Raw genomic sequence first — 27,097 nt, 5'->3', positions numbered from 1 at the left:
GGACACCCACTATTCAAGCAACTCAAAAAAGACCCAAGAAAAAGACGAAGCAATTCTGAGAGCCTATCTGTCCTCTCCCCTCCCACTCCGCCCCCCAAGATCGAAGCAAAACAGGTTTCCCAACAGGACCACCAATGTGCCACGTACAGGAGCACTGTGGAGGAGGGCTGTGCTCACGACACACGTACTCATGTCCCAGGCACACTCACTTGGGTGCAAGAAAATACTCGTCTTTAAATAAAAGATGAATTCCACTTGTTGATGTTTTTGAGAAAAAAATCTCTACTGCTTAACACGTATGCCTCGTTATAAACGTCTACAAGTGCTGGACGTAGCAAACACGCCCTCAGGGCTGCTGGGCCTCAGTTTCCCTGTTTGTAAAGTGGAAAAGGGTAGAGCAGATTTTTTTTTAAGATTTTTTTTTATTTTATCCTCACCCAAGGACATTTTTCCATTTTGGTTCAGATAGAGTGGGAGGGAGAGAAAGAGAGAGAGAAATATCGACGTGAAAGGGACACATCGAGTGGCTGCCACCCGCACAACCATCCAGGGCCGGGGACAAACTGCAACCAAGGTCCGTGCCCTTAGCGGGAACCGAACCCGGGTCTCTCTAGACCGCAGGCCGACGCTCTAACCGCTGAGCCAAACCGGCCAGGGCCAAATGATTTTTAAGACTGTTTCTGACTCTATCTTCCATGGTTCCAGCATCCACGGGCGAGTTGACTACTTACAAACCCCTGACCCAGAGCCTCGTGTGTAATGAGAGCTCGGCAGCCGTGGACAGACTGGTGCAGAACACTGCGCCATCTCCCAGCACCCCTCAGGCGCACGAAGGGGTCAGTGGGGCAGTGACCCAACCCCACACACCCGAGAGCAAACAACACATCCGTCTGGAAGTCACTGAGACAGGAGAAGAATGTAGAGCCTTGGTAACAGACCAAAAATTCTCTACGAGAAAAGCAAAGGTGGTTTATGTTTTCATACAAAGGTTCAAGAAAAAGAGAACAGGCAACACCAAAGACCTGCTACTTACGAGGGAGATGGTGCCTTCGTTGGACAGCAGGTAGCAGAGGCTGGCTGCCTTCCGCACCAGCTGCTCCTGGCTGATCAAGCTGGGGGGCCCTCCGGCAGTCCCGCCCGCGCCCCTCTTGTTCAGAACTGCGTAAAGGCTGCAGGCTGAGGAAATGAAAGCATCGATGAACACGGCAGCCTTCGAGCTCCAAGAAAAACTCGCCTGGCTCGGATAACTTGGATTACCTCAACAGACTGTTACGTCAAAGATAATGATCTGCACTGCGCTGGAGAGATTTAAGTAAACCCCTCAGTACTCACTTCGCAGGAAGCATGTGATCCCAACCCCACAGGGTGCCGTCCTCCGGGGCTTCGGCCCCCGCTCTCCTCCCTGCGCCCCCGATCACAGACGAGCCCCACCACTCAGAGCACTACTGGCGTCTGTCTCCTGTCACTCAGCTCCTCAGCTCCCCAGCTCCCCCTCCCTAGTCATAACTGTGAAACCACGCAGCAATCCAGGAACACTAGTTGCATAACAGATGTCAAGGGAAGCTGTAAACACTGATAGAGCAGATTATATTTTATCTGAAGGCTAAGAGTATAGCAGCACATTCCCTCAGGAAAGGGGCCGCCATCCCAACGAACACAGTCAGGCTATGTGCTTTGGGTCCTTGTGTTTCCGTGAAAACATTCCAGGACCCCACCTACCTACGATGGCCTCCGGGATAAAGACGTGCAGGACCCTCCTACCTACGATGGCCTCCGGGATAAAGACGTGCAGGACCCTCCTACCTATGATGGCCTCCGGGATAAAGACGTGCAGGACCCTCCTACCTACGATGGCCTCCGGGATAAAGACGTGCAGGACCCTCCTACCTACGATGGCCTCCGGGATAAAGACGTGCAGGACCCTCCTACCTACGATGGCCTACGATGGCCTCCAGGATAAAGACGTGCAGGACCCTCCCACCTACGATGGCCTCCAGGATAAAGACGTGCAGGACCCTCCTACCTATGATGGTCTCCGGGATAAAGACGTGCAGGACCCTCCTACCTATGATGGCCTCCAGGATAAAGACGTGCAGGACCCTCCTACCTATGATGGCCTCCAGGATAAAGACGTGCAGGACCCTCCTACCTATGATGGCCTCCAGGATAAAGACGTGCAGGACCCTCCTACCTATGATGGCCTCCAGGATAAAGACGTGAAGGACCCTCCTACCTATGATGGCCTCCAGGATAAGACGTGCAGGACCCTCCTACCTATGATGGCCTCCGGGATAAAGACGTGCAGGACCCTCCTACCTATGATGGCCTCCGGGATAAAGACGTGCAGGACCCTCCTACCTATGATGGCCTCCATGATAAAGACGTGCAGGACCCTCCTACCTATGATGGCCTCCAGGATAAAGACGTGCAGGACCCTCCTACCTATGATGGCCTCCGGGACAAAGACGTGCAGGACCCTCCTACCTATGATGGCCTCCGGGATAAAGACGTGCAGGACCCTCCCACCTACGATGGCTCCAGGATAAAGACGTGCAGGACCCTCCTACCTATGATGGCCTCCATGATAAAGACGTGCAGGACCCTCCTACCTATGATGGCCTCCAGGATAAAGACGTGCAGGACCCTCCTACCTATGATGGCCTCCAGGATAAAGACGTGCAGGACCCTCCTACCTACGATGGCCTCCATGATAAAGACGTGCAGGACCCTCCTACCTATGATGGCCTCCAGGATAAAGACGTGCAGGACCCTCCTACCTACGATGGCCTCCATGATAAAGACGTGCAGGACCCTCCTACCTATGATGGCCTCCAGGATAAAGACGTGCAGGACCCTCCTACCTACGATGGCCTCCATGATAAAGACGTGCAGGACCCTCCTACCTATGATGGCCTCCATGATAAAGACGTGCAGGACCCTCCTACCTATGATGGCCTCCAGGATAAAGACGTGCAGGACCCTCCTACCTACGATGGCCTCCATGATAAAGACGTGCAGGACCCTCCTACCTATGATGGCCTCCAGGATAAAGACGTGCAGGACCCTCCTACCTATGATGGCCTCCAGGATAAAGACGTGCAGGACCCTCCTACCTATGATGGCCTCCAGGATAAAGACGTGCAGGACCCTCCTACCTATGATGGCCTCCAGGATAAAGACGTGCAGGACCCTCCTACCTATGATGGCCTCCAGGATAAAGACGTGCAGGACCCTCCTACCTATGATGGCCTCCAGGATAAAGACGTGCAGGACCCTCCTACCTATGATGGCCTCCAGGATAAAGACGTGCAGGACCCTCCTACCTATGATGGCCTCCGGGATAAAGACATGCAGGACCCTCCTACCTATGATGGCCTCCGGGATAAAGACGTGCAGGACCCTCCTACCTATGATGGCCTCCATGATAAAGACGTGCAGGACCCTCCTACCTATGATGGCCTCCAGGATAAAGACGTGCAGGACCCTCCTACCTATGATGGCCTCCAGGACAAAGACGTGCAGGACCCTCCTACCTATGATGGCCTCCAGGATAAAGACGTGCAGGACCCTCCTACCTATGATGGCCTCCAGGATAAAGACGTGCAGGACCCTCCTACCTATGATGGCCTCCATGATAAAGACGTGCAGGACCCTCCTACCTATGATGGCCTCCATGATAAAGACGTGCAGGACCCTCCTACCTATGATGGCCTCCAGGATAAAGACGTGCAGGACCCTCCTACCTACGATGGCCTCCATGATAAAGACGTGCAGGACCCTCCTACCTATGATGGCCTCCAGGATAAAGACGTGCAGGACCCTCCTACCTACGATGGCCTCCATGATAAAGACGTGCAGGACCCTCCTACCTATGATGGCCTCCAGGATAAAGACGTGCAGGACCCTCCTACCTACGATGGCCTCCATGATAAAGACGTGCAGGACCCTCCTACCTATGATGGCCTCCATGATAAAGACGTGCAGGACCCTCCTACCTATGATGGCCTCCAGGATAAAGACGTGCAGGACCCTCCTACCTATGATGGCCTCCATGATAAAGACGTGCAGGACCCTCCTACCTATGATGGCCTCCAGGATAAAGACGTGCAGGACCCTCCTACCTATGATGGCCTCCAGGATAAAGACGTGCAGGACCCTCCTACCTACGATGGCCTCCATGATAAAGACGTGCAGGACCCTCCTACCTATGATGGCCTCCATGATAAAGACGTGCAGGACCCTCCTACCTATGATGGCCTCCAGGACAAAGACGTGCAGGACCCTCCTACCTATGATGGCCTCCAGGATAAAGACGTGCAGGACCCTCCTACCTATGATGGCCTCCAGGATAAAGACGTGCAGGACCCTCCTACCTACGATGGCCTCCATGATAAAGACGTGCAGGACCCTCCTACCTATGATGGCCTCCAGGACAAAGACGTGCAGGACCCTCCTACCTATGATGGCCTCCAGGACAAAGACGTGCAGGACCCTCCTACCTATGATGGCCTCCATGATAAAGACGTGCAGGACCCTCCTACCTATGATGGCCTCCAGGACAAAGACGTGCAGGACCCTCCTACCTACGATGGCCTCCATGATAAAGACGTGCAGGACCCTCCTACCTATGATGGCCTCCAGGATAAAGACATGCAGGACCCTCCTACCTATGATAGCCTCCATGATAAAGACGTGCAGGACCCCGTTGCTGTAGAAGTTAAGCTCGAAGACCGAGGGGATAGTTGTGCTGGGAGTGATGAAAAACTCATCATTCCTGCTGGTGTGGGTGACCGTGACGCAGTTTCCCAGCAGCTGTACGGCATGTATGACCACATCTTCTGAATTTCCCGAGAACCCCAAGTCAAAATCCCGGGCCAGGACTTCCTCCTTCATCACAAAGAAGTCTTCCACCAATGTGGAGAGATCAATTCCCTAGAGAAACAGACACCAATGCTCTCAGGACAGCAGAAAATTGCTTCCCAAAGAGCTGAGAGGCCGTTCCAAGGGTTTTCTTTCTGGCCTTGGCTTTCCTGCAGCTCCCCGTCAGCACACAGAGACAAGGGCCGCAACACCCGCCAGCACACAGAGACAAGGGCCGCAACACCCGCCAGCACACAGAGACAAGGGCCGCAACACCCGCCAGCACACAGAGACAGGGCCGCAACACCCGCCAGCACACAGAGACAAGGGCCGCAACACCCGCCAGCACACAGAGACAAGGGCCGCAACACCCGCCAGCACACAGAGACAAGGGCCGCAACACCGCCAGCACACAGAGACAAGGGCCGCAACACCCGCCAGCACACAGAGACAAGGGCCGCAACACCCGTCAGCACACAGAGACAAGGGCCGCAACACCCGTCAGCACACAGAGACAAGGGCCGCAACACCCGCCAGCACACAGAGACAAGGGCCACAACACCCGTTAAAAAGCAAAAACACCCAATTAAAAAGCCGGTCCTGCAGAAGGTCAAGAAATTGCTATTCTGCAGAGTGTCAAGAAATTGCTATTCCACATCCAGAGAGCACTAGCCACGCACAAGTGAGCACTAGGATCACAAAGGGGCCCTGGCCAGTTTGGCTCAGCGGTTAGAGCATTAGCCCCTGGACCAAAGAGCCGTGGGTTCGATTTCAGTCAAGGGCACGTACCTCGGATGAGGTTCAGTACCGGGCCCTGGTCGGGGTCTTGCGGGAGGCAACCAACTGATGTGTCTCTCTCACATCGATGTTTCTCTCTTTCTCTCTCTATCTACCCCTCCCTCCCACACAATCTAAAAATAAATGGAAAAATATTCTAGGGTGAGGGTTTAAAAGAAAAAAGATCACAAAGAAAAGAAGCCACCATCTGAAAGTAAGATGTGCTTATTTTTAGCAAGAGTTTCCCTCACAGTAAATACATATATGACAAATATTTATTGGGTGCCTGTAGATACTGGCACTATGATTGGTGTTGAGAACATGGCCCATCACAGCACAAGTGCATTGTGGGAGGGTGGAACGTGGTCCTAAATGCAAGTTGAATGGCTGAGAAACCATTAGCTACCTGCATGTCAATTAAAATATGTCTTATTTACATGAACTATATCACTCAAAGAACGTCCTACTAATATATATGTAGCTGTCTCTGAGTCATCTTCATGTAGATTTCTTCATCGGGTGTATAGCTCCCATGCGCAGGGTCCTCGGCTGACATCACTATTACCTCACAGTACCAGCAGGAGTGGCCCAAACCTACCAGCACGCCAGCAGGAGAGCGCCAGCATTCCCACGCCCCCCCCCCGGCACACGACATACCTGCCTGTGTCTGTAGAGCAGCAGGCAGGCCACGATGTGCGTCGACATGATGGCACAGGACTTGCTGGCAGCTGCAAGGTGAACACAAAGCTTCAGTTTCACTTTTTAAAAATACATAACTGAAACTTGTTGAAGTACCTAAATATAAATAGGAGTATGTAAAATTATAGAACTCCTCTACCACATTTCCCACAGAGGTGACTTATCAAAAGGAAGTTACAACATGATACCACGTCCTGGGCCATTACAGATCGCTATTCATCATGTAACAGAATCCAGGATCATGAAATTCCGTCACTGAATGGCCAAGAGACACCGTTATGGACACCCAGACCCAGAGTGTGCGCCTGGTCTGCGAGCTCCACAGGGCACCGGCTGTGCTTCTGGATGTCTTCCTGGCCACGGTCTGCGTGCCTGCAATTCTACAGTCCTCCCCGGGCACCACAGTAACACAGTCTGCGTGCCTGCAATTCTACAGTCCTCCCCCGGGCACCACAGTAACACAGGTCTGCGTGCCTGCAATTCTACAGCCCTCCCCCGGGCACTACAGTAACACAGGTCTGCGTGCCTGCAATTCTACAGCCCTCCCCCGGGCACCACAGTAACACAGGTCTGCGTGCCTGCGATTCTACAGCCCTCCCCCGGGCACCACAGTAACACAGGTCTGCGTGCCTGCAATTCTACAGCCCTCCCCCGGGCACCACAGTAACACAGGTCTGCGTGCCTGCAATTCTACAGCCCTCCCCCGGGCACCACAGTAACACAGGTCTGCGTGCCTGCAATTCTACAGCCCTCCCCTGACAGGCACCACAGTAACACAGGTCTGCGTGCCTGCAATTCTACAGCCCTCCCCTGACAGGCACCACAGTAACACAGGTCTGCGTGCCTGCAATTCTACAGCCCTCCCCTGACAGGCACCACAGTAACACAGGTCTGCGTGCCTGCAATTCTACAGCCCTCCCCCGGGCACCACAGTAACACAGGTCTGCATGCCTGCAATTCTACAGTCCTCCCCGGGCACCACAGTAACACAGGTCTGCGTGCCTGCAATTCTACAGCCCTCCCGACAGGCACCACAGTTACACAGGTCTGCGTGCCTGCAATTCTACAGTCCTCCCCGGGCACCACAGTAACACAGGTCTGCGTGCCTGCAATTTTACAGTCCCCCAACGGGCACCACATTAACACAGGTCGGCATGCCTGCAATTCTACAGTCCCCCGATGGGCACCACAGTAACACAGGTGCAGGGTCGAGAAAGTGGATTCAAAGTAAAACAATTTGGGCTACAAACCTAACTTCTACACTAGGTAATTTCACGACTTGGGGAAATTCAGGCAATTCCCCAGCCTCCGCTTCCTCCTGGTGACATGAGAGCCCCGCCTGGCCCTTGGGTGTGCGAGAACGCCCTGCCCGGCCTGCCACAGACCCACCGCAAGGCGCTCCGCGTTTTCACGGCCTCTTCCAACCTGGCCTGAGGCAGGTCAGAGGGAGGGAAGAAGGGGACAGAAATACGTTTGAGAATGACTCGAGTCCATAACCCAATACTCTGAATTTTCAGAAAATTATAATCATATAAATCAAATATGGGAATGTCTATGAAATAATCTCAAATAAAGAGACCATTTGTGCCCAGCCAGTGTGGCTCAGTGGTTGAGCACTGACCCACGCACCAAGAGGTCGCCAGTTCGATTCCCGGTCAGGACACATGCCCAGGTTGTGGGCTTCAACCCCAGTGGGGGGCATGCAGGAGGCGGCCAATCGATGTTCTCTCTCAACTATGTTTCTATCTCTCTCTCCCTCTCCCTTCCTTTCTCTCTGAAATCAATAAAGAAAAAAAAATATTTTTTTTAAAAAGAAGTGTAAGTGGAAGCAAACTACAGCAGCCTCCAGAACCCGTGTGGTCCGCCCCCCGGCTGGTCAGGACTGCAGAGCCCCGTCTGTCACCCGGCTTACTGAAGAGAATGTGCTCCGCCAGGTTTGCGATCAGTCTCCTCCGGAACGCCTCGTCTGTGGCACCGCTCGCCGCGGTAGTGGACGCGTCTGCACCTTCAGTAGCAGCATCATTGGGTCTGAAAAGTTTCTTAAAAATTAGACTTCGACAACCCCACTCTTTTACAAAGCAAAGTATGTGGGCCTAAAGGCTGAAGGTATGACACACTGTAAGTTACTACATATTCTAAATGTAAACCACAAATAGATTATTTCTGTGGCTTGTTTTCCCCCACGATATACCCTGTTATGTCCAATACTCCTCCTGGCCAAAACACATTTTTAGTTATAACTAAACAGTCTATTGGTACATCATTTGTAAAACCTACTGGCTGAAAAAATGCATAAAAGCAAGATACTTTGTTTGAAAACATTTATGAAAATTTGACACTTAAACACATTAAAGGAAGAGTTTAATATTCAATTCCTCTATGCTACAACTCATTCTGAATTCTGGAAAATTCACACAGAAAATCTCTGACACATTGCACTTATGTACAATGTGTATAATCTAAGCTACTGTCAAAAAGAATTCAGTTCAAACATTCAAAAGCACAAATAAAAACGCCTACCTGATTCACAAATTAAATAGACTTTATAATGAAAATAAATAAAAACCTCCACACTATGAAAGTGCATTACTGCACCATCCTTATAAGACCAAGAGCAAAGTTACTCCAGCTAGAAAGTGAAAACAAGAACATGCACGTTCTTACTAAAGCTAACCTACTTTTCTATGCAATATAAGAAGTAACAGACACTTGATGGTTTAGTTAGTATAAAAAATTTAGTTAGTATAAAAAATGTCCACAAACCTCACCTCGAAGGAAGGATAGCTGGTAAGAGAGCTTGCTCCAGAGAAAGTGGGGCAGACACGGGTTTCTGACTTTGGCTTTCTAAATATTCCTGGGGGAGGGGAAATTGACTCTTATTGTCTCATTTAAATACACGTATAAAAATATATTCGATCTTCAAAAAGTTTTCATGAAATGAGCCATGCTACAGAGCATGAGGATTACTTCTTATACCCTACACTGTCTTCAGAAGTCCAGAGTGATTCACAGAACACTGTCAACATGAAATCTAAGAACTGAAGATACAAAGAACAGGACGATGCGTAAGCAAAGTCATTTATAAATTAAAGGAGAAAATTTAACTTTTCTCACATTTTAAAGAAATTTTATATTCCCAATATATTATTACCAATAACTGACATAATCATGCTTTCTAAATGAAATCTAACAACCTGAGGGTCACATAACATTCCAAAGAACCTCAACCCAAAAGCAAATCACAGCAAGACAGAGAAGCTATGCAACACTGGTTTTGAAAGTGGTAAGAAGTGATGAGGTTCCTAGGAGTCGAAAGTGCATAAGCCAGAAAGCATCTAGCACAGCAATTCAGTTTTAAAATAAAACCAGGAAGTGGAAGAGAGAAGCGGGACTTCTGTCCTGATCCCCGGGTTCCCGCCTCCTTTACCCATCTTCTCTTTCTCTTTAACCACTTCAAACATCCGAGCAACTGAAAACTGCCAGGACCTCAAAGACCACCAGCCCCCCCCCCCATGCTGCTTCCCATGAGGAAGACCCCACCCCTCAGAACATGTGGGTCCCAGATCGCTCTTAGGAGGTCACAGCATCATCCGAGGTTGACTTGTACCCAGCATTTAAGGTTCGTGTTTTGAAAAACTTCCCCCAAAGGCAATTTAAAAACATAATAAAAAATACCGATATATGTTATTAAACAACATGCAAAAGTCTCATAAATTGAAAAAAAAAACAAAAAAACAATAAACAATGAACCCGCTATCTCCCAAAGACAGATATTTACTGTCCCTTGTTAACAGGCATAATTTGGTGGGAAAATTTAGGAAATGCCATTTTTGACCTAGTCCCCATTTTACAAGAGGAGAAACTGAGGCGACAGAGGCGGGGCTGCAGGCAGGACGGGGACTGACACCAGCCACGCCCGTGCTTTCAAACAGCTTCGTCCGGCAGACACCCACCTTCAAGGAGAACGGCTGGGCGAAGTCCACTCTGACACACCCGTAGTTTTTCCGTAACATTCTGATCACGCCCCTAGCTACACTCCAAAGGCTCTCGTTCTTCTTAGGTTTTCCCTAAATCCAATGTCGAAAGAATAACACGGTAAGAAATACAGCTCACACATATGCAAACATTCTGTTATCCAAAGAACACAGTTCTTTGTTTTTGTTTTTTATGGAAACCGGAGGTTCATATTGAAAAAACAACAATGAACGAACAAGGAAAGTAAGTGTTCATTGACTGAGACCTGTCATCGGGACAGGTAATCTGGCCAATGAAAACATTTAACACTAATTCATTCAGTACACTATTTATAGCGTTCACAAACACACAACTGCACACTAATGAAGGATTAAATGACATAGGTTAAAAAACGATTCTGCACTTCTCAGATAAAAATCAGATGTCAAAGGGGTCACTTAGGTAAAGTCTGATGATCACCAGAGCCCAAATACCTAACATTAGACAGCTGAATGTCAAATCCAGCCCCACAGTGGCCTGTAAGTTAATTATTCACTTAGTAAGCATTTACTGAATATTTAATATACATAAGGCACAATGGTGGCCGTATAATGGACACAGGACTCAGATCTATGATCTGGAGACAGTCAGCATGAGAGGAATCCACATTCAGCACAGACACCTAACATACTCGAGGGGGGGTCTCCTAAGAGGTACAGAAATAATCCAGGTCTACCACTAACTGTTAAAGCCTCCAATTACCAAGTATCCTGGAGCTTCTGACATGTTTGGGGCAGTTGGCTTGAAACAAGTACTTTGCCCAAGATTGTCACACTAAAAAGAACAGCACTGAAGTGCTCTGGACCTTCACAGTGCTGGCAGTGCTCAGTCGGGAGAGCATCCTGGTAAACTGCTTGGCAGTATTTACTAAAGCTGAACATGCATATATTTTATGACCCAACGATTCCAAACTCCCAGGCACACGCCCAGCAGAATGCACATATATGGTCATCAAGAGAAACTTACAAAAAGATCACAGTCAAAAACTAGAACCAAACTGTTCTTCTACAACAGGATAAATACACTATGGTATATTCAGACATTGGAATACTATGCAGCTATGAGAATAAGTAAATGCAATGACATGGAGGAGCGTGCAAACACCTGCTTGATGCAGAGACCACACACTACGCAACGCCACCTGTGGAGTTCCAGACCAGGAAAACGACTCTGCTCCTTAAGAAGTCAGGGTAAGTGGTGACCCCCGAGGGGTCAGCAATGAGAAGGGCACAGGGGGGTTCCCAGGGTGCTGATAATATTTTCTTGAGTTTGGTGCTGGTTATGTGGGTGTGTTAACTGTGTGATAATTCAAGCTATATGTTCATGATTTGTGCATTCTTCTATAACTGTTATACTTACTTCAGCAAGAAGTTTACAAAAAACATTACTGCCATTTCTCAAATTAATTTATAGTAGTTTGACCGACATGACCCCACCAGTCCTTCAGGCTTAACTTAAAATCTGAACATAAACAGTAAGCCCTGGGGAGAACAAGCCACACAAACCACCTCCCCCGAGCAGAGATGGCAGCTCAGTGCCAAGTGACCTTCTACTTCCCAGTCCCATGACCAAGGCTGCACTGATACATCGAATCTGGTCACTTCCTCCAGGTGCAGGTAAGAGCCACATGAGCACTGCCAATCGGGCGGACCCAGGAGGTGACAGCTATGCCCAGACCCACTCTGCCAGGTTTACGACAGTGCTTTAAAACTAGGTGGTACCAAGAAAAAGTCCTAATAAACTGTAAAAGCAACAGACTTGAAAGCAAAGAAGATTTGGGGTAGGCAGTCCTCTTACCAGCTGTTCGCCATTGTAGTGACCTTCGATAATACGATCGTAGGAGATCCCAACGGGGATTACCAGGATGTCTGGGATGGTATTGGTGGCCAGAGTGTCCACCACAACTGACAGAAGTCCTGCCCGAGCACAGGAGGTTTTCCCACTCCGGGAGCGAGTGCCTTCCAGAAAAATCTCCAAGAACTGCTGCTGTCGGAGTAGTTCCACTATGTGCTGGGTATCAGGAGAGTAAAGCATGAATTTAAGACCACCAACTCAGAAAAGGTTCAGCCAAGTTAAATCTTAAAAACACACCAAAGACCAATATAATTTCACTACTGACAAAATATTTTACTTACATAAATAATAGCAAGGCAGCTCCTCTAATGCTATAGTCTGATAACAAAAAATAATCACCAAACCCATACCCAAGCAATAATCAATTACATAATTACTCAGACAACAATTTTTAAAAATCTCAATCAAGCCCGGCTGGCTCAGTGGTTGAGCGTCGACCCCTGCACCAAGAGGTCGCTGGTTCGATTCCCGATCAGGGCACATGCCCAGGTTGTGGGCCCGATCCCCAGTGGGGGGCATACAGGATGCAGCCAATTGATGTTGTCTCTCATCAATGTTTTTATCTCTCTCCCTCTCCCTTCCTCTCTAAAATCATTAAAGAAAAAATACTTTAAAAACAATTCTCAATCAAGTCTCTCTTCTTCCCTCTCCTGTGGTACCTATCACAATGGCTTTAGGATAGTTAGAGATGACACCTACCCCGTGGAGCAGAGCTCTGTAGAGAATATCCTTCCGTCCATCTGGAGTTTCATCCAGCCTCCGTCGTATGAAAAAGCCCCCCAGCTTATGGATCAAGGTACTGTAAATTCAAAAATGCACTAATTATTTAAAAGAATACTCAGATTCCAAGTCCCTTCCAAGCATTTGCCATGGAATATAAACCACGTGTCGCTGGAGCTGCTGGCAGTGAGCAGGGGGACACTTGCCCGTCTTCTTGTTGCTGACCTGTTCCAGCCGTTCATGTCACTCATCAGCCTTTAGAGTATCTCTTCGCGGGCTGAGGCCCTGCTGCCTCTGCTCCAAGCCAAAGTCGAAGCTTTGTCCACACGATCCCACCAGTCCTCCAGGCTTCACTTAAAAACTGATGCAACTCCGATGCGCTAGAGCTTAGGATTGTGAAATCCTGCTACATTTCAACCCCGTCCAGGGTCTCCAGACACTGACTGTCCGAAATCCCAAAACCTGCCTCTGGCACATTCACTACGAAATAACTGTGATGTTACAAAAGCCGCTTCAGAGAATATTCTCCAATAAGTATTGCTCACAGATTGTTCCGTGAGACCAGGATAATGTTATCAAGCTGAAACCAAGCATAACCATCTTCTGAAAACATGAAACAAGAATCTGCTTCATGTACCTACATATAGGAATAAAACAATTTTTTTTCACAGCCCCAGGTCTCTTTCTATAATGCTGATTTTTTATATGAACTTGCAATGTTCTAATACTCAACCTCTCCAAACTCAGAACCTTCTCCTATTCTTTCCAAATACAGTGCTATTAATATAAATATAACTTAATTATATATATTTGGTTCTCCCATAGTCTGTATAATAAGGCAACAGTAAGATGTTCCTAGAGCTTAATACCACCCTTTGAGAGTAAAATTCTGCAAAATAAGTTCATAAGGAATGAGATGAACCACCCACAAAAATAAACCACCCTGAAAAGTGGTCTGTGAATGTGCAGACCAGCATGTGACAAAAGATTTGCCAACAGGCCAGGTCACCCAGTCTGTCACGTCAGAAGCAAAGGCGGCTAGGCAGTCCTGGCATAGAGTTACATAACAAGGACAGCTGAACCGGGAGAAGTAATCCGTGCTTAGCAAACACTTCCAAGAGATCCGAGTTGAACCTGGAGAGAATGACTACGTGAGTTATTCTGGTTACTGTCTTCTAGCACCCAGACTTTGCTCTAAATCTGTGCCTTCCAGCGACTTTCTGATGCCTAATTCAGCTTCCCAGGTTGCTCAGTACTAGGAAGAGGTGCCCAGGAGAGCAAACATAGATATTCAGTCCCTGGAAAAGCACATCTGCCCTGTGGGGTCATGTCACGCTGTATGATAGCTAGTTCTGTTTGTCTACATTCCCCATTAGATTATGAGCTATTTAAAGGCAGGATTTATGTATCTTGTTCTCTCTTGTCTATAGCATAGCTGAGTAAATATCAGCTGACTTCTTGCCAGTCATTCACGTGAGTCCGTTAGACAGAACTCTGAGCTAAGTGATTAGGAAGGAGCCACCTGGACTGAGGCTGCGGCTCCGACTTCACAGCTGGCAGAGGTAATGAGGGCCACTTTGTGACGCCCACCTGCACACACTGCCGGCCCACTCCCTTCCAGTCCCCCCCTAAAGCCATCCTTGACTCTCTGCTACCCACAGAGCTGACCTTGCAGATGCTTTAAGCTTTTAAGTTTCAAACTGCAATTTCCTTAACCAGCTGAACCTACTCCTCACCAACTCCCCCTTGGGGAGCAGCTGGAGACCTACCCAGTTCCCTGGAGGTAAACACCTGGGAGTCTTCCTCCCCCCTCACCCCTTGCGCTTCTCCCGCTCTGTGGAGCCCCTCCTCTGGACTAGCATTTGCTCTTGTAAATTCAACTTACTAAACACTGTTCAAATCGATGCTCACCTCTCCTCCACCAGTATCACTATGCTTTTCATGTAAGCCTTCATTATTTTGCCTGAACTATTGCTACAGAGTCAGAATTGTTCTAACTCCCTCTAATCCACAATGACTTTTTGAAATGCAAATCTGACCATGTAATTTCTCAAGTACAGAATACACTCTGAAGTCTGGGCTCAGAACTTACTTTATCTTGTCCTCACTACCTATGCAGTCACCACCTACTGCCTCAACCCCGGCCAGGACATCCAACATTGTCACCCAGCTAAACTGTCCACCACTGCCTGGACAAAACAAGCTTTTGAATCTTGCTGCCTTGTCACATACTATTTCTTCTGGATGGAACACATTTCATTCTCCTGAAAACCTCTAAGATATATACCTTCATGTTATGCTGTAGTTGTCACAGGTTTCTAGCTGCTCTAAATTATAAGGTGGAAGTTAACAGGTATGGTTCTTCTCACCTACCTTTAAACCACCATCCCACGGCCCATCCCAAACCCCCACTGCCAAGCCTGACACAGTAATTTGCTCTCTTGTCTAATTGCCTTTTATCCTTTTGGTAAATGGAGCCCATTAAGCTTAGTACTCACAGCTCACCAAGTATCCCATATAAAACCCAGAAATAATGATGATAGTCTTAATGCTTTTTTGTACTTTTCACAATGAACATGCATTATTTTTACAGTGAAAATAAAAGGCTAACATAACATAACATCTTTATAATAACATGTCAAAAGGTATAATAATAAAAGAATAAAAGTTCAGAGTATCATCTTTTCCACACTTTAAATTACAGAAGCAGCTGATCTGACCTGAAGATGGGGATGTTGAGATTATTGCCTGAAGCGATGTAGGGCGCTTTGATGTTATGGCAGAAAAGAACAAAAGTGAGCAGCAGGTAGTCGATGTGCGATCGATGAACCGGCAGAAATATAAGTGGCAGATTCATCTAGCGAAAGGAAAACGCCAAATTTAACATGCGAATGCATGGTTCAAGCACACTTTGTAATTTCACATTTGTTCGAGTCACTCAGACTGGGCTAATCAGTGAGTTGTTCTTTAAAAACATTTTCCAGTAACATGAATTCTTTCCATTTAATATATATCTAGCTAAAAACAACGACAAAAACAAAGAATCGGGGAAGGAGACGAGCAATCGCGAGTTCAAGTGGAGCCGATGTCTCTCAGGGCAGCTCTGATCGTGCACAAAGCGCTGGTTTCAGAGTCAAGCCCGGTTCGGTTTGAAATCCTAGGAAGTCACCTATGAGCTGGGCCTTGGAAAATGTCTTAATCTATCTGAGCGTTTATTTCCTCATGCGCAAAACGGGGACTGTTCAACCTGACGTTCAGAATTGCTGCCGGGTGACTCACTAAAGGGGCCTGCACGCTGGTGGTCCTCCTTCACCCGCCGCTCCTCCCGCACACAGCTCTGTGGTTACCTCCCACGGGGGAATCTCCCGGCTGGGTTGGAATGCACAACGGTACACAAGAGAACACTTTCAAAAGATTATCAAATCCCTCCACAAACGTGGAGAAGGGCAGATCCCCAGGTTTCTTGCCTCGGTTGCAGCTTTAACCATCTCGAGTTGGCCCTTGTGAATCTGAATGTTCCAGAAGAAGCTATTGAACAGCTTTAGCAGCACCCATCCGGTCAGTCTGAAAGGAAAAACGAAAACAAAAGACAAAGAAGTTCAAATGTACGTGTGTGTGCAGTGCTTGGAAGTGACTGTGTGCGTGTATATGTGTGTGAGCCTGAATTGTGGGATTAAACAGCTGACTCTTCATATTATACTACTTATAAAAGTATCCATTTAGTATAGACTAAAATCTTACTTTCACTCTCACGGCACACTTTAGATGTTAGAAGCAAATGGCCCAGAGTACATCAGGGAGCAGAATGACAAAAAACCACTCCCTTCAAGACATGGGCATGTGAAACCCAGCTCACACCCAGTCCAGAGAGTAAGTATGAGCAGTAATACAATCCCTGCTAACATTTAGCAGAGGTTAGGGCGTCTTAAAGCCTGCCACAGCTACGCCCCATGAAGTCGAACAAGAACATAGAGAGGAGTTGTGTGTGACGTCATGTACGTTCAGACGTGTGGACCGAAGGCGCTGTGCGAGGAGAGGAAGGTGGCCGAAAGCGTTCGCTCGCCTGGTGATACCTGATCATTGCTGGTGAGACAGTGGCGACCATTTCTTCGAGGATCCTTCTGGCTCTCTTCCGCACTTTGCTGATGGCTTTCGACTGCTGCTGGGCAGAGCCATCGGGGTTTAGTTCGGCTGCCACTTCTGCAATGGCATCTTGCACTCTGATTTGAAGAGAAAGACAATGCAACTGGTTCTGGGCTCCATTCTGCATTCAGTATTTTGTAAACCACAGCTACGGATCACAAAACAAAACGTACCTTCTCTCTAATACGTGGTAATGTGAGAGAATACGCTCATTACAAGTGTTTTCTTTGGTTGTCTATTCAATATTAAGGATATTGTATTCCTAACGCAATGAACCCCTGAGGACCCTGAAAAGCCAATTTAGGGATTTAATTCAAATTCCCTGCATAACAGCTATGTGGATTTGAATGTTTCAGCTACGCTGGGAGAGACACAAAGCTGCACTCTGGCAGAAGATAGAAAGGGAATAGGATCCATTTAGGCATGTGATTCAGAGGCATCCAAAACCTGCTGTCAAAGTAATGTCTAATTTTACTTTGGAAGACCCAATCGTTCATTTACAGTGTGACGCCATTAGAATTCCATATAAAACTCTCTAGGAGGGATGCAAGAGGGACATATATATTTACAAGTGTTTTCAAATAAAACCGATAATTTTAAAGAGGCGGAGCTCAAGACTAAGAGAGCACAGAACAGTAAGCAATGAGGTAAAGGAAAGATCTAGCCAGTCTCGTGAATCTCTCACATGACGTAGGGAAGAACACATGAGGCCAGACCTCCTCAAATCACTTCTAACATTCTAGTTACTAGTCAAAATACATGCATAGAATGAAACATACTTGAAGGTTTTTACCTAGAAAACAGAATATATAATATTCCAAGGGAGTTTCAAATAACTGTGTTTTCTCTCACCGTTGCAACTGATGTTATCAACTATTCACTCATTCCATCACTCAATCAATAAATATTTGAGGACCTATTATGCGCCACCACTGTTCAAGCCTTAGCAACCACACCATAGGCCTGCACTGCTGAACATCTTCCAATCCACCCATCTCCAGGCACCCAAATCCAGGTTGATGCGGAACGTGGACCACACCAACGATGTGGACAGAGACCAATCTTCTTCCAAACCCCCGATTCTAATGCCCGATTTTCTCAATAATGCACCTCCCCAGTCCACCTGAGTTCAAGCTAGTCTCTTCCATTTGTAAACAAGCTCCTCTAAGATCAAGGATAGGATCTTCCTCTCTTAAAATTTCTAACATAGATTTCCTAGTACAAAGATTTCTGCCTAGGTACTCAATAACTGTTCAACTGAAATATCAAACTGCCCTGGCCAGTTTGGCTCAGCGGTTAGAGCGTCGGCCTGCGGTCCAGAGAGACCCGGGTTCGGTTCCCGCTAAGGGCATGTACTTCGGTTGCAGTTTGTCCCCGGCCCTGGTTGGTCGTGCGGGTGGCAACCACTCGATGTGTCCCTTCACGTCGATGTTTCTCTCTCTCTCTCTCTCCCTTCCTCTCTCTCCCTCCCATTCTATCTGTACAAAAAATGGAAAAATATCTTCGGGTGAGGATTAAAAAAAAAAAAAACAAAAAAAAAAAAAAAAGAAATATCAAACTACCTTCTCTTTTGGCTACAAAATAGAAAATGGAAAATGTAATGTCCTTAAACTTTCATATTACAGAATACTTAACAGAGAACTTTGCAAATATGCGCATGTCTGACTCCAACTTGTCTTTCAAGTATAAAAAACCCCTTCACTTGTTAACCCATAAAACAAGCCTGCTATTCCTGCAGGGCCCTGCTCACCTAAACCATCGGTCTGCCTTTCCTTGGTTTCCATTTGGAGCTTAACATTTAACTTGGAAATGCAAATGCCTCTGGAGACAGAGTCCAGAGGCACTACAGGTTAATAAAGGAAATTACTTCCTCGGTCCCCCTCCTGTGGCCCATCCCCACCCTTCACCAAGCGCCCCCACCCTTACCCCTTACCGGCTGCTGTTCAGCACATTTTCTGCCACATTGGTGGCAAACATGCCTTTATGGACCTCTCGCTCCTGAACGAAAAGTACGTAAGAAAGACGCCTTGCAAGCCATCCTCGGTGCCTGCAACATGAAAATCCTTTAGCAGAGAAGTACTCCAGGAACACTTAAAACAAGCTGCTTAAATTATACAGTGGTTTTTCTCCTGTGAGAACAAGGTCTCATTTCACCCACTCCTGTAGCAAACTTTCCTCTGGAGTTCAGACAATATCATTCCGATGTCTTTCATGTACTCTCAGCTAAAATTTAAACTTAGAACTTGTGTATTAATGCCTATATTGTGTTACTTTGCCAAATAATAACCCAAATATAAAAACCAAAGAAACAAAGATATCTTACTTTATTAATGCTACAAAAAGTAATTCCACATACACACACACACACACATATATACACACAGCTTACAGCTAGAGCTATGGGCTATAAAAGATAATTTGGAAGTCTTTTCTTATTACTCAGGGCTAATTTTTAATGTTGTTGTTATAATAATTCTTCTAAGGTTGTTTACTAGGCTCCCGAAATCAGAAGTTCTTAATCTTAAAAGAAAAAAGAAAAATATATATATTCAACATACCTAAGGGATAGGACATGTTCCCAGCAGTGACTGTGTGTTATTTGGATGAGGGGGTTGGGGACAGGTACCTCAGAATAAGAATGCTACAAACTTTCATTACGCAAAGATTTGATACTGTTAGTAATGATTGTATAATGCCTTATTATTATGCCTCCATGGTATTCATGTAAACAAAAGATTTCAATGGTAAATTCACCAATTCTGAAAAGGGCCAAAAAGCCCTCGAATTTGAGGGAGAACTGATTATGAGTCACATGCACCTTCCTGGCATTCTCTTTTTCTTCCTCTTCTCTTTTGTCTCGGTTCTCTGAAAACTTGGCCCAATATGTTAAGTGTTTAATTCTAAACTCTTTCTTCAGTGAAAACTTTCATAATTATTACTGGAATGTACAAAGTCCAAACTCCCTATGGAATCCCTTTGCAATGGACTGAAAGCTGTGTGTGTGTGTGTGTGTGTGTGTGTGTGTGTAAATATTTAGGCTTTGCTTCATGTAACACACAGAAGAGCTAAACAGAGAACACACCTGCACAGGCAGCTTATTACATTGAACAGTTTCATTTTGTCTTGTCAATATGAATGTTTTTCTCAACTGCCTCCAATTGAGGGCAACAAACAGACCCTTTGGCTTTATATATTAAATGTGTACTTAATATAAAGAAGGGACCCTATGAGACCTCTTTCTTAGGATCTTAATCATGTCAACCAAGGGGGGTGGCAGGGGTCAATGAACCAGAAGGGGGAGTATGGGAACAGAAAAAACTACCTCCCTGGACTTCAGTTCTATTAAAAAAAACAAACCTTAACTAATATATCTGTAGATATTGTCATGTTTGTTCATGATCATCATCAAATTATGAACAGTAACATCAGAAAGACTTAAAATTTAAGATTTGATTTTTTGAATCAATTTTTCGTAGAAATTCAAGTATTTCTCATCACCTGAGCTTACTGCTTCCCTACGCCAGGCATTTACTTTTAGAATTCTAAGAACAGGTAGCATTTCTGGTGGCCACTCCTCTCGTGCCCCTAAGACATTCACACACCCTTCCCCCTCCTTCCTCTCTCCCTAAATCCACAGCAAACAACGCCTCTCTTCTCCCACTCAGCTGCCTGACGCCTATCCCCACTTGCCTGGAATTTGGAAGTAAGAATTCTAAGAAAAACATTAAGCTAATAATAAATCAAAAAATGTTTGCTCAATAGAGGAAAGTATCTTCTAAAACTCTAGATTGGCTATACTTTTTTAAAGTATAAAATAGTTATCCTTTAAGTATAAAATAGTCATAAAAGATCACAAGACATTCAAACCTACACCTCTCCTTAGACAAATCTGTATCACAATTTGGAATATCACAATGCAAAATCACGAGTATGTTAGAGAAAGCTATAAGCAATATCTACACTCTCAAGAAAATATTTATTATACAATTACAGCAGTGAGATAGTAATAGGTCTCTCAGGTGGCTATATTGTTTCCAAGTTTTGGATAAAGCCTCTTGTGCCAGAAACTCAAATTCTATTAACTCTCAAAAACATAATGAGATTCATCTTACAGTGCATTACTTATTATAGAGTTTTTCTCTTGAGATGTAGCGGAAGTACGAGAAATTTCTTTTTACCTTGTGTGAGTTTCATTGATATAAATAACATTCCTCAAGCCCAAAGACGGGATACTGGGGTTGAAAAACTTATCCTACATAAAACAAAAAATAAACATAGACATAAATATGCGACTGGTTTGCTGGTGAAGACCTTGCATTATGAGTACTTGATAACTTTCAAAATTCAGGCATCACTTTAGGCATTGCTTCAAAAATCAAGGTGATGAAGAAAACTTGTTAAAACTTTAAAAAGGTTACAAACTCAAAAATTAATCCTTAACACCTTGCAAAGGAAATAGTGCCTCTCCCTGCCCTGCCCTGCCCCACTCCCCACCCTCCAACCCAAAAAAGTTGGAGCTACAGACAGCTTAAGTCATTGACAGAAATACTGGTGAGTTCACTGTTTCCAAACTAGAAAACTACTATGCTAAAAGTAACATGTGTAAAATTTTTTAGAGGTGGGTGGGGGAGGCAATATAGGAAAATTGCTATTATTTTTTTTCCCATGGGAGTACCAACATTTCATATGTTCCGAACTCAACAGGGGGATCACTGCTAATTGTATTTGAAAACTCCCATGTGAGCTGGTACTAGCATGTGTAAACGTGAACTTTATCTTTGATGTTCAAGGGATGTAATTCATGGCCAGTTTCCACAATAAGCCAAGGAGAGGCTTTATATCTTGGTACTGACACTTTATGTATTAGGCTATAATCAACACTATTGGCTACATGCTCTGTCACTAAAATAAAACTGTGACTGTTCTGCAAATAAAGTTGAATTACTAACAACAAAAGTAACATGCAGTTATTATTAGATTAGTAAATCTCCCAACAATCCTGACACATAAGAATTATAATCCCCATTTTACAGAAAGAAAAATTGAGTCTGGCAAAAGTTTACAATTCAATCCTACATCTTGTCCCAAAGAGTATGGTCTTTTTATTCCTCTAAAACGACTATTCCACTTCATGGGATAATGTAACTGCTGAAAAGAAAAAGTCTATAACTCTGTCAAGTGGGACAAAAAGTAAACTTCGCACAAGTAAATACTAAGCAAGCATAATGTACCCTCAACAAAAGATATAAAAATACTAGGTGGAAGCTCTTTAGAGAAAAGGAAAATAGGACTTCAGAGAAAGGGTAGCAAATATCAAAAAAATTACTATAAAAATATTGTCAACCAAAAATTATTTTAAATAAATGTGCCATGGAAGAATTGCAAGATCAAGTTCAGCTCCTATATTTAGGTACAATGGTACCTAAAGTTGTTCAGGTAATATATTTAGGCAAAAATCAATGATCTCTTACACTACTCACCTATCCTCACCCCAAACCATCCCTGCTACCAAATAATTTCCCATACTCTCTCCTGACTTAATGACACATTAGAGTTAAGGTATTGTTTTGATCTTTTAAGCATTCAAAATTAGAATTAGATGAGATGCCACATCTAAAAATAAGTAAATAAAGCCACATGATCTTCTATTTAAATCTTTATTTTATTGCCTATTCATTTGAACTGGCTTTATTCCTGGACTAGAAATTTCCATGATCCTTCAGTGCTACCTAATTCTTGCCAAAAGGCACTTGTGATTTTAAAGGAATAATATTTATATCAAGACATTCCTGAGCAGACCTAAATATTTAACATAAACTGCTTGGGTCCCACACAAGTCTCTCCCAGGTTAGTAAATCCCTTTATCCCTGAACGGAAAATACACACAGCACAGTTAGCTATTCACACAGGTTATAAACAACCTCTGTAAAGGACAGGCCCTTAAATGGCAGAATTTCTGTGTCCTGGTAACTGACCCATCTCAGCGAGAACATAACATCCAGGTGTACCTTTTGACAGGTAACTCTACTGCTTCAGGACGCAGCCACATGAGATTCTACCGTCCTGTGCAAACTCATCCCTCTGGCAAAATGCCATCAGAAGCACCCCTCTCCTCTAATCAACTCTTGTCAAATACTGACACCCACACTGTAATGTGGAATATTGTACATGGTTATGTTTTTCACCAAAATACAAACAACAAGCCCATATACGTTCTTCTTTAAGTCTTCACCTAAGCTTTTAGTGACCATTCTTCGCCATCACGGAGTCAACAGACACCCATCCCCCATCACTCCGAAATAGAAATTTAACAAGAGTACAGCAAAGCCACGGGGCTGAGGTTCAACATCTAGAAGTTGCATCAAGATTTCCACCTACTCTCTGAAAGAATTAATTGAAAGTAAGATCTACTCTGCCCCCAAAGTTATACCAAAAACTACTAAAGAACCCAAATCTTGTCTAGCATCAACTACTGGCCCAACATTTAATGATGATATGAATGGAAAGAAAAATTGAGTTGGCATCTTTACTTGGAATATTTGGTTAATAAACATGGCTTTACATTCTAAAAATGAATGAAGTCTATTAGGTATTTGCTCAATACCAAATTCACACAAAGCTGGAAATCTATGGCACATGTTTCAAAAGTTTATTAAAGATCAACAAGCAGTCACATTCTTACCCAGCTCTGGGGAGTACAAGAATAACAACATCTTCCGACAAATGGCCTCTTCCGGTTCATTAGGCTTTCTTTCCATTTCAAGGTTGCAGATCTGAAGACAGTAGATCTGAAACCACACTCACCCTAATAAATATTAAGGAAAAAGTGGTCACTAAATGGCAAGAAAATTATAATTGTCAACGTTATCTCTAAAACTGAGATATTTCAGATAGAAGAGAAACTTTGGGTAGTGGCATAATTATGTGTTTCTCGGAGTGATTTTCATTCAAGGTACTCCCTCCCTGATCAACTCTTGGAACATGAGCAAAAGCAGAGCACCTAAGAATAGTAATAGCAGGCAATAACTATACACTCAAAGCGGCATTCAAGGTTTTAAAACAAAGTTGGAAAAGGTCAAACAGCCTCTGACAGTATCAGGATGAATAAAGTAAGACTCCTGGGTCCCTATGCTAACAGTCGATCTCACTGTTAAATCACACACTCCCACAAATGAACTACCAAGGCCTTACATAGTAAGCAAGTTGTTATAATACAACTTGGAATATTTTGCTTTAAATAAAAAACAAGGAATACTTAGAACAATCCTTTATTTTAACAAGGGAGTGTAATGGCTGAAAATGAATTTATAGCTGTACTGCACCATTAGGGTCAAACTCCACTCTTCTGTTCTAAACATTTTTCTCTTAACTTTGAGTTCATCTGTTGCTCAAATCCCACTGATATAGCATGCTCAAAAAATAAGCAAAAAACAGAAACAAAAAACCTCCATCATTATTTTTCATATAAAACAGATAGTGTTCAAGAACTATTTTAAACATGCCATGTTATGTTGAAATAGGGAAAACAATACAAGATAATGTATGCCCTTCGGATTGGGCTCATACTAAAATGTATTCCCTATTTTTAATATTTTAAATAAACTTCATTTCCATCACAAAATATATACTTATAGATGTAATTATGGAAAATAGATACAGGAACATTTTAAAACTATCTTTATAATGACACCACCCAAAATAATTACTAGTAGGCTTTTTTTTCCTATGCAAAATTATTTTGCTTTTAACATAATGTCTGTAGTTAAAATTTTTACCCAATTTTTTTCTTCCCAGTTATTGGTATTAACTTGGCTTCAGCATTTCCACATTCATAAACAACACTGAAATGAACATCTTTAGGTTGACCGCTTTTAAACTGCATTGTAATCTTCAACTTACCCATTCCTCACTTGCATGCTTACATGGGCCAACACTGTATTCTGATGAATTTGGCAGATAAGAAACATCTATTGTGTCAAGGGTCAGTGCAGAATCATCCATGTCACAAAGCGTAACTCCTAAATCATGTGCTATAAAAATATATATATACCATTTCAGTTAATAAAGAATCTAGAAAGTAAACACCAGAACTCAAAATTCTGACTTCTATAGGTTTTGCTCCATAATAGGATGTCAAATGAACCACTGACAGACTTAGAACAGGTTCAAAGTGTAAAAACAGACTTTGATGTGTTTATATGACTCAGTTAGGCAGCTTTGACTTTAAAATAATCAATCTTTGTATCTTTAGACTTTCTAAACAAAACAACTCTGAATTTGTAAGAGTAAATAGTAGCTTATTTCAGGTACATGACAAAGAATTATTTTGTCTGTGTTAATAGTTGAATAGTTCCTGGGGGTAGGGGTGAAGGCATGTGTTTAATTAAATATAAGTTACATGTACACACATAAGTAGATACTTTTTAAAATTATGTGCTAGGAATTCATGCATCCTATGCAATAATGCAAAAGAGTAAAGGCAAAGAGGGCACCTCTAAAGTTTCCCACTTAAACCGACTAAGCTCTTAATTTTCTTGTGCTGCCTTAATTGAAATATTTGCATGTACATTGACAAAGCTCTAAAATAAAACCACCTTATTTGAAAAATTTGATTTATAAGTGTTCATCCTTTCAATAAGCCTTTTCTTTTTCCTACCCTACTGGAAAATGTTCACTAAATGAATTGCTAAAGAAAATTGATACATACTAACCTAAAATATAAAAACGTTCTAACATAAGTTTCCAATTATTTTGAGATAGCTTTGGGCTATTTCGCACCTTAAATTATTCCTTTAAAACTTTAAACGGTCGATTCCAGTGTTCTTTGGAGGTCATACTCTGATTTCTCTATAATCGCCACATGGGTTTGCTGTGGTAACTGTTACCATCAGCAAAACTCTATCTGCGACCTTAACAATTTAACCTATGTAACAACTAACGCAAGAGGTGAGAGGAGAGAAGAGTAAAGCAATGCACATGGCATGAAAGCTGTTCGGTATTATAAAACTTCGCTATCAGTTGCAGGTGCAGAATGTAGCCACAATAGGGGGAGCCCCTGCAGCCGGAATATGAGCAGGCGCTGGCCCCAGTGCGAGGGGAGGAGGGAGGCTTGTGCAGAAGTCTACTCTCCGCTCTTCCCTCCCCACACCGTTCATCAAAAATCGAAAGTTTAAAAAAAAAAAATCCGGAGGTGCCACACTATGGGCTGACGGGAGCCAACTGTGAGATCTACAAGGGACCGAGGCAGGGGCAGCCCTGAAGTCATACTCGAGTTCAATTCCCAGTCTTACCCTCTGGGGGACGTTGGCCAAGTTGGTTAACTTCTGCGCCCTGGCTTCCCGGTCTGGAAAATGTGCATTAATATGACAGCCTCACCTCCTGGGTCGCCGGGAGGACCGGACCGTGCATAGAACGCGCCTAGCACAGTGTCTGTCACCCCGTGAGCGCTCCGCCCAGTCAATCAGAACCGTCTGTCGTGGGAACGTCCCCAGCCTCAGCTGCTCTCAGCACCCCTGCAGCCCCAACGCCAAACCCATGGCCCCCACGTCCCATGCAGGTGCGCAGGGTGCCGGCCCAAAGAGGAAGCCCGGCCTCCACCTGGTCTCCCGGAAGAGCACAACCCCGATCCCCACCGCGGCACAGGTCGGAACCCATTTCTCCAGGGGATCCCCGGAACTCGGGGGAGGAGTCAGGGGGACACAGCGCCCGGCGACTTGCAGGAGTCACGCCGGCTCCCGCGCAGAGAGCGGCCACGCACCTGTCCCGCCGCTCCCGGCCCGCGCAGCCTCCGCAGCCGGCTCCCGCCCAGGCGGCTCGCACTCGCGGCTCCGCGAGCGTCCGGGGCGGCCGCTGCCGGCACTTGCGGTCTCCGCCGGGGCGGCTGCACTGTCGCCCCCTGATGACGCAACGGGCGCGCGGGGATGACGCGGCCGCCGCGAGTCCGCCCGCCCGGGGGCTCGTGGCCTCGCGCGCGGCGCGTGGGTGTCGGGGGAGGACAGCTGCACACAAGCGGCGTCTTTGTGGCCCAGCC

General features: G+C 45.2%; 1 protein-coding gene across 3 annotated transcripts in view; it reads right to left on the bottom strand.

Moving 5' to 3' along the window:
- Positions 1-26,879, bottom strand: part of GPAM (glycerol-3-phosphate acyltransferase, mitochondrial) — a 33,370-nt gene extending 6,491 nt beyond the window's left edge. Inside the window, exons 1-16 of one of the 3 annotated variants that reach the window (XR_004960013.1) lie at positions 26,358-26,735; positions 24,967-25,097; positions 23,750-23,872; positions 21,246-21,319; positions 19,001-19,114; positions 16,998-17,144; positions 16,392-16,488; positions 15,645-15,781; positions 12,904-13,003; positions 12,148-12,360; positions 10,290-10,403; positions 9,105-9,190; positions 8,249-8,364; positions 6,295-6,365; positions 4,668-4,932; positions 1,034-1,176 (exon numbers count right to left, since the gene is read on the bottom strand). Coding sequence is in view for 2 of the 3 variants with exons in the window: in XM_036265389.1 (XP_036121282.1) it covers positions 1,034-1,176; positions 4,668-4,932; positions 6,295-6,365; positions 8,249-8,364; positions 9,105-9,190; positions 10,290-10,403; positions 12,148-12,360; positions 12,904-13,003; positions 15,645-15,781; positions 16,392-16,488; positions 16,998-17,144; positions 19,001-19,114; positions 21,246-21,319; positions 23,750-23,872; positions 24,967-25,068 (1,902 nt within the window). In the remaining variant the exon portion in view is untranslated. Of the gene's footprint in view, positions 1-1,033; positions 1,177-4,667; positions 4,933-6,294; positions 6,366-8,248; positions 8,365-9,104; positions 9,191-10,289; positions 10,404-12,147; positions 12,361-12,903; positions 13,004-15,644; positions 15,782-16,391; positions 16,489-16,997; positions 17,145-19,000; positions 19,115-21,245; positions 21,320-23,749; positions 23,873-24,966; positions 25,098-26,357; positions 26,737-26,824 lie in introns of those variants that run through there. The other 2 variants (XM_036265389.1, XM_036265388.1) reach the window with 2 other exon arrangements.
- Between the last annotated feature and the right edge of the window lie 218 nt (positions 26,880-27,097).

The sequence above is a fragment of the Molossus molossus genome, unplaced genomic scaffold (genome assembly GCF_014108415.1).
Source record: "Molossus molossus isolate mMolMol1 unplaced genomic scaffold, mMolMol1.p scaffold_m16_p_17, whole genome shotgun sequence".
NCBI lineage: Eukaryota > Metazoa > Chordata > Mammalia > Chiroptera > Molossidae > Molossus > Molossus molossus.
The sequence above is the reverse complement of the archived record's forward strand: the minus strand, read 5'-3'. Positions and strand labels throughout refer to the sequence as shown.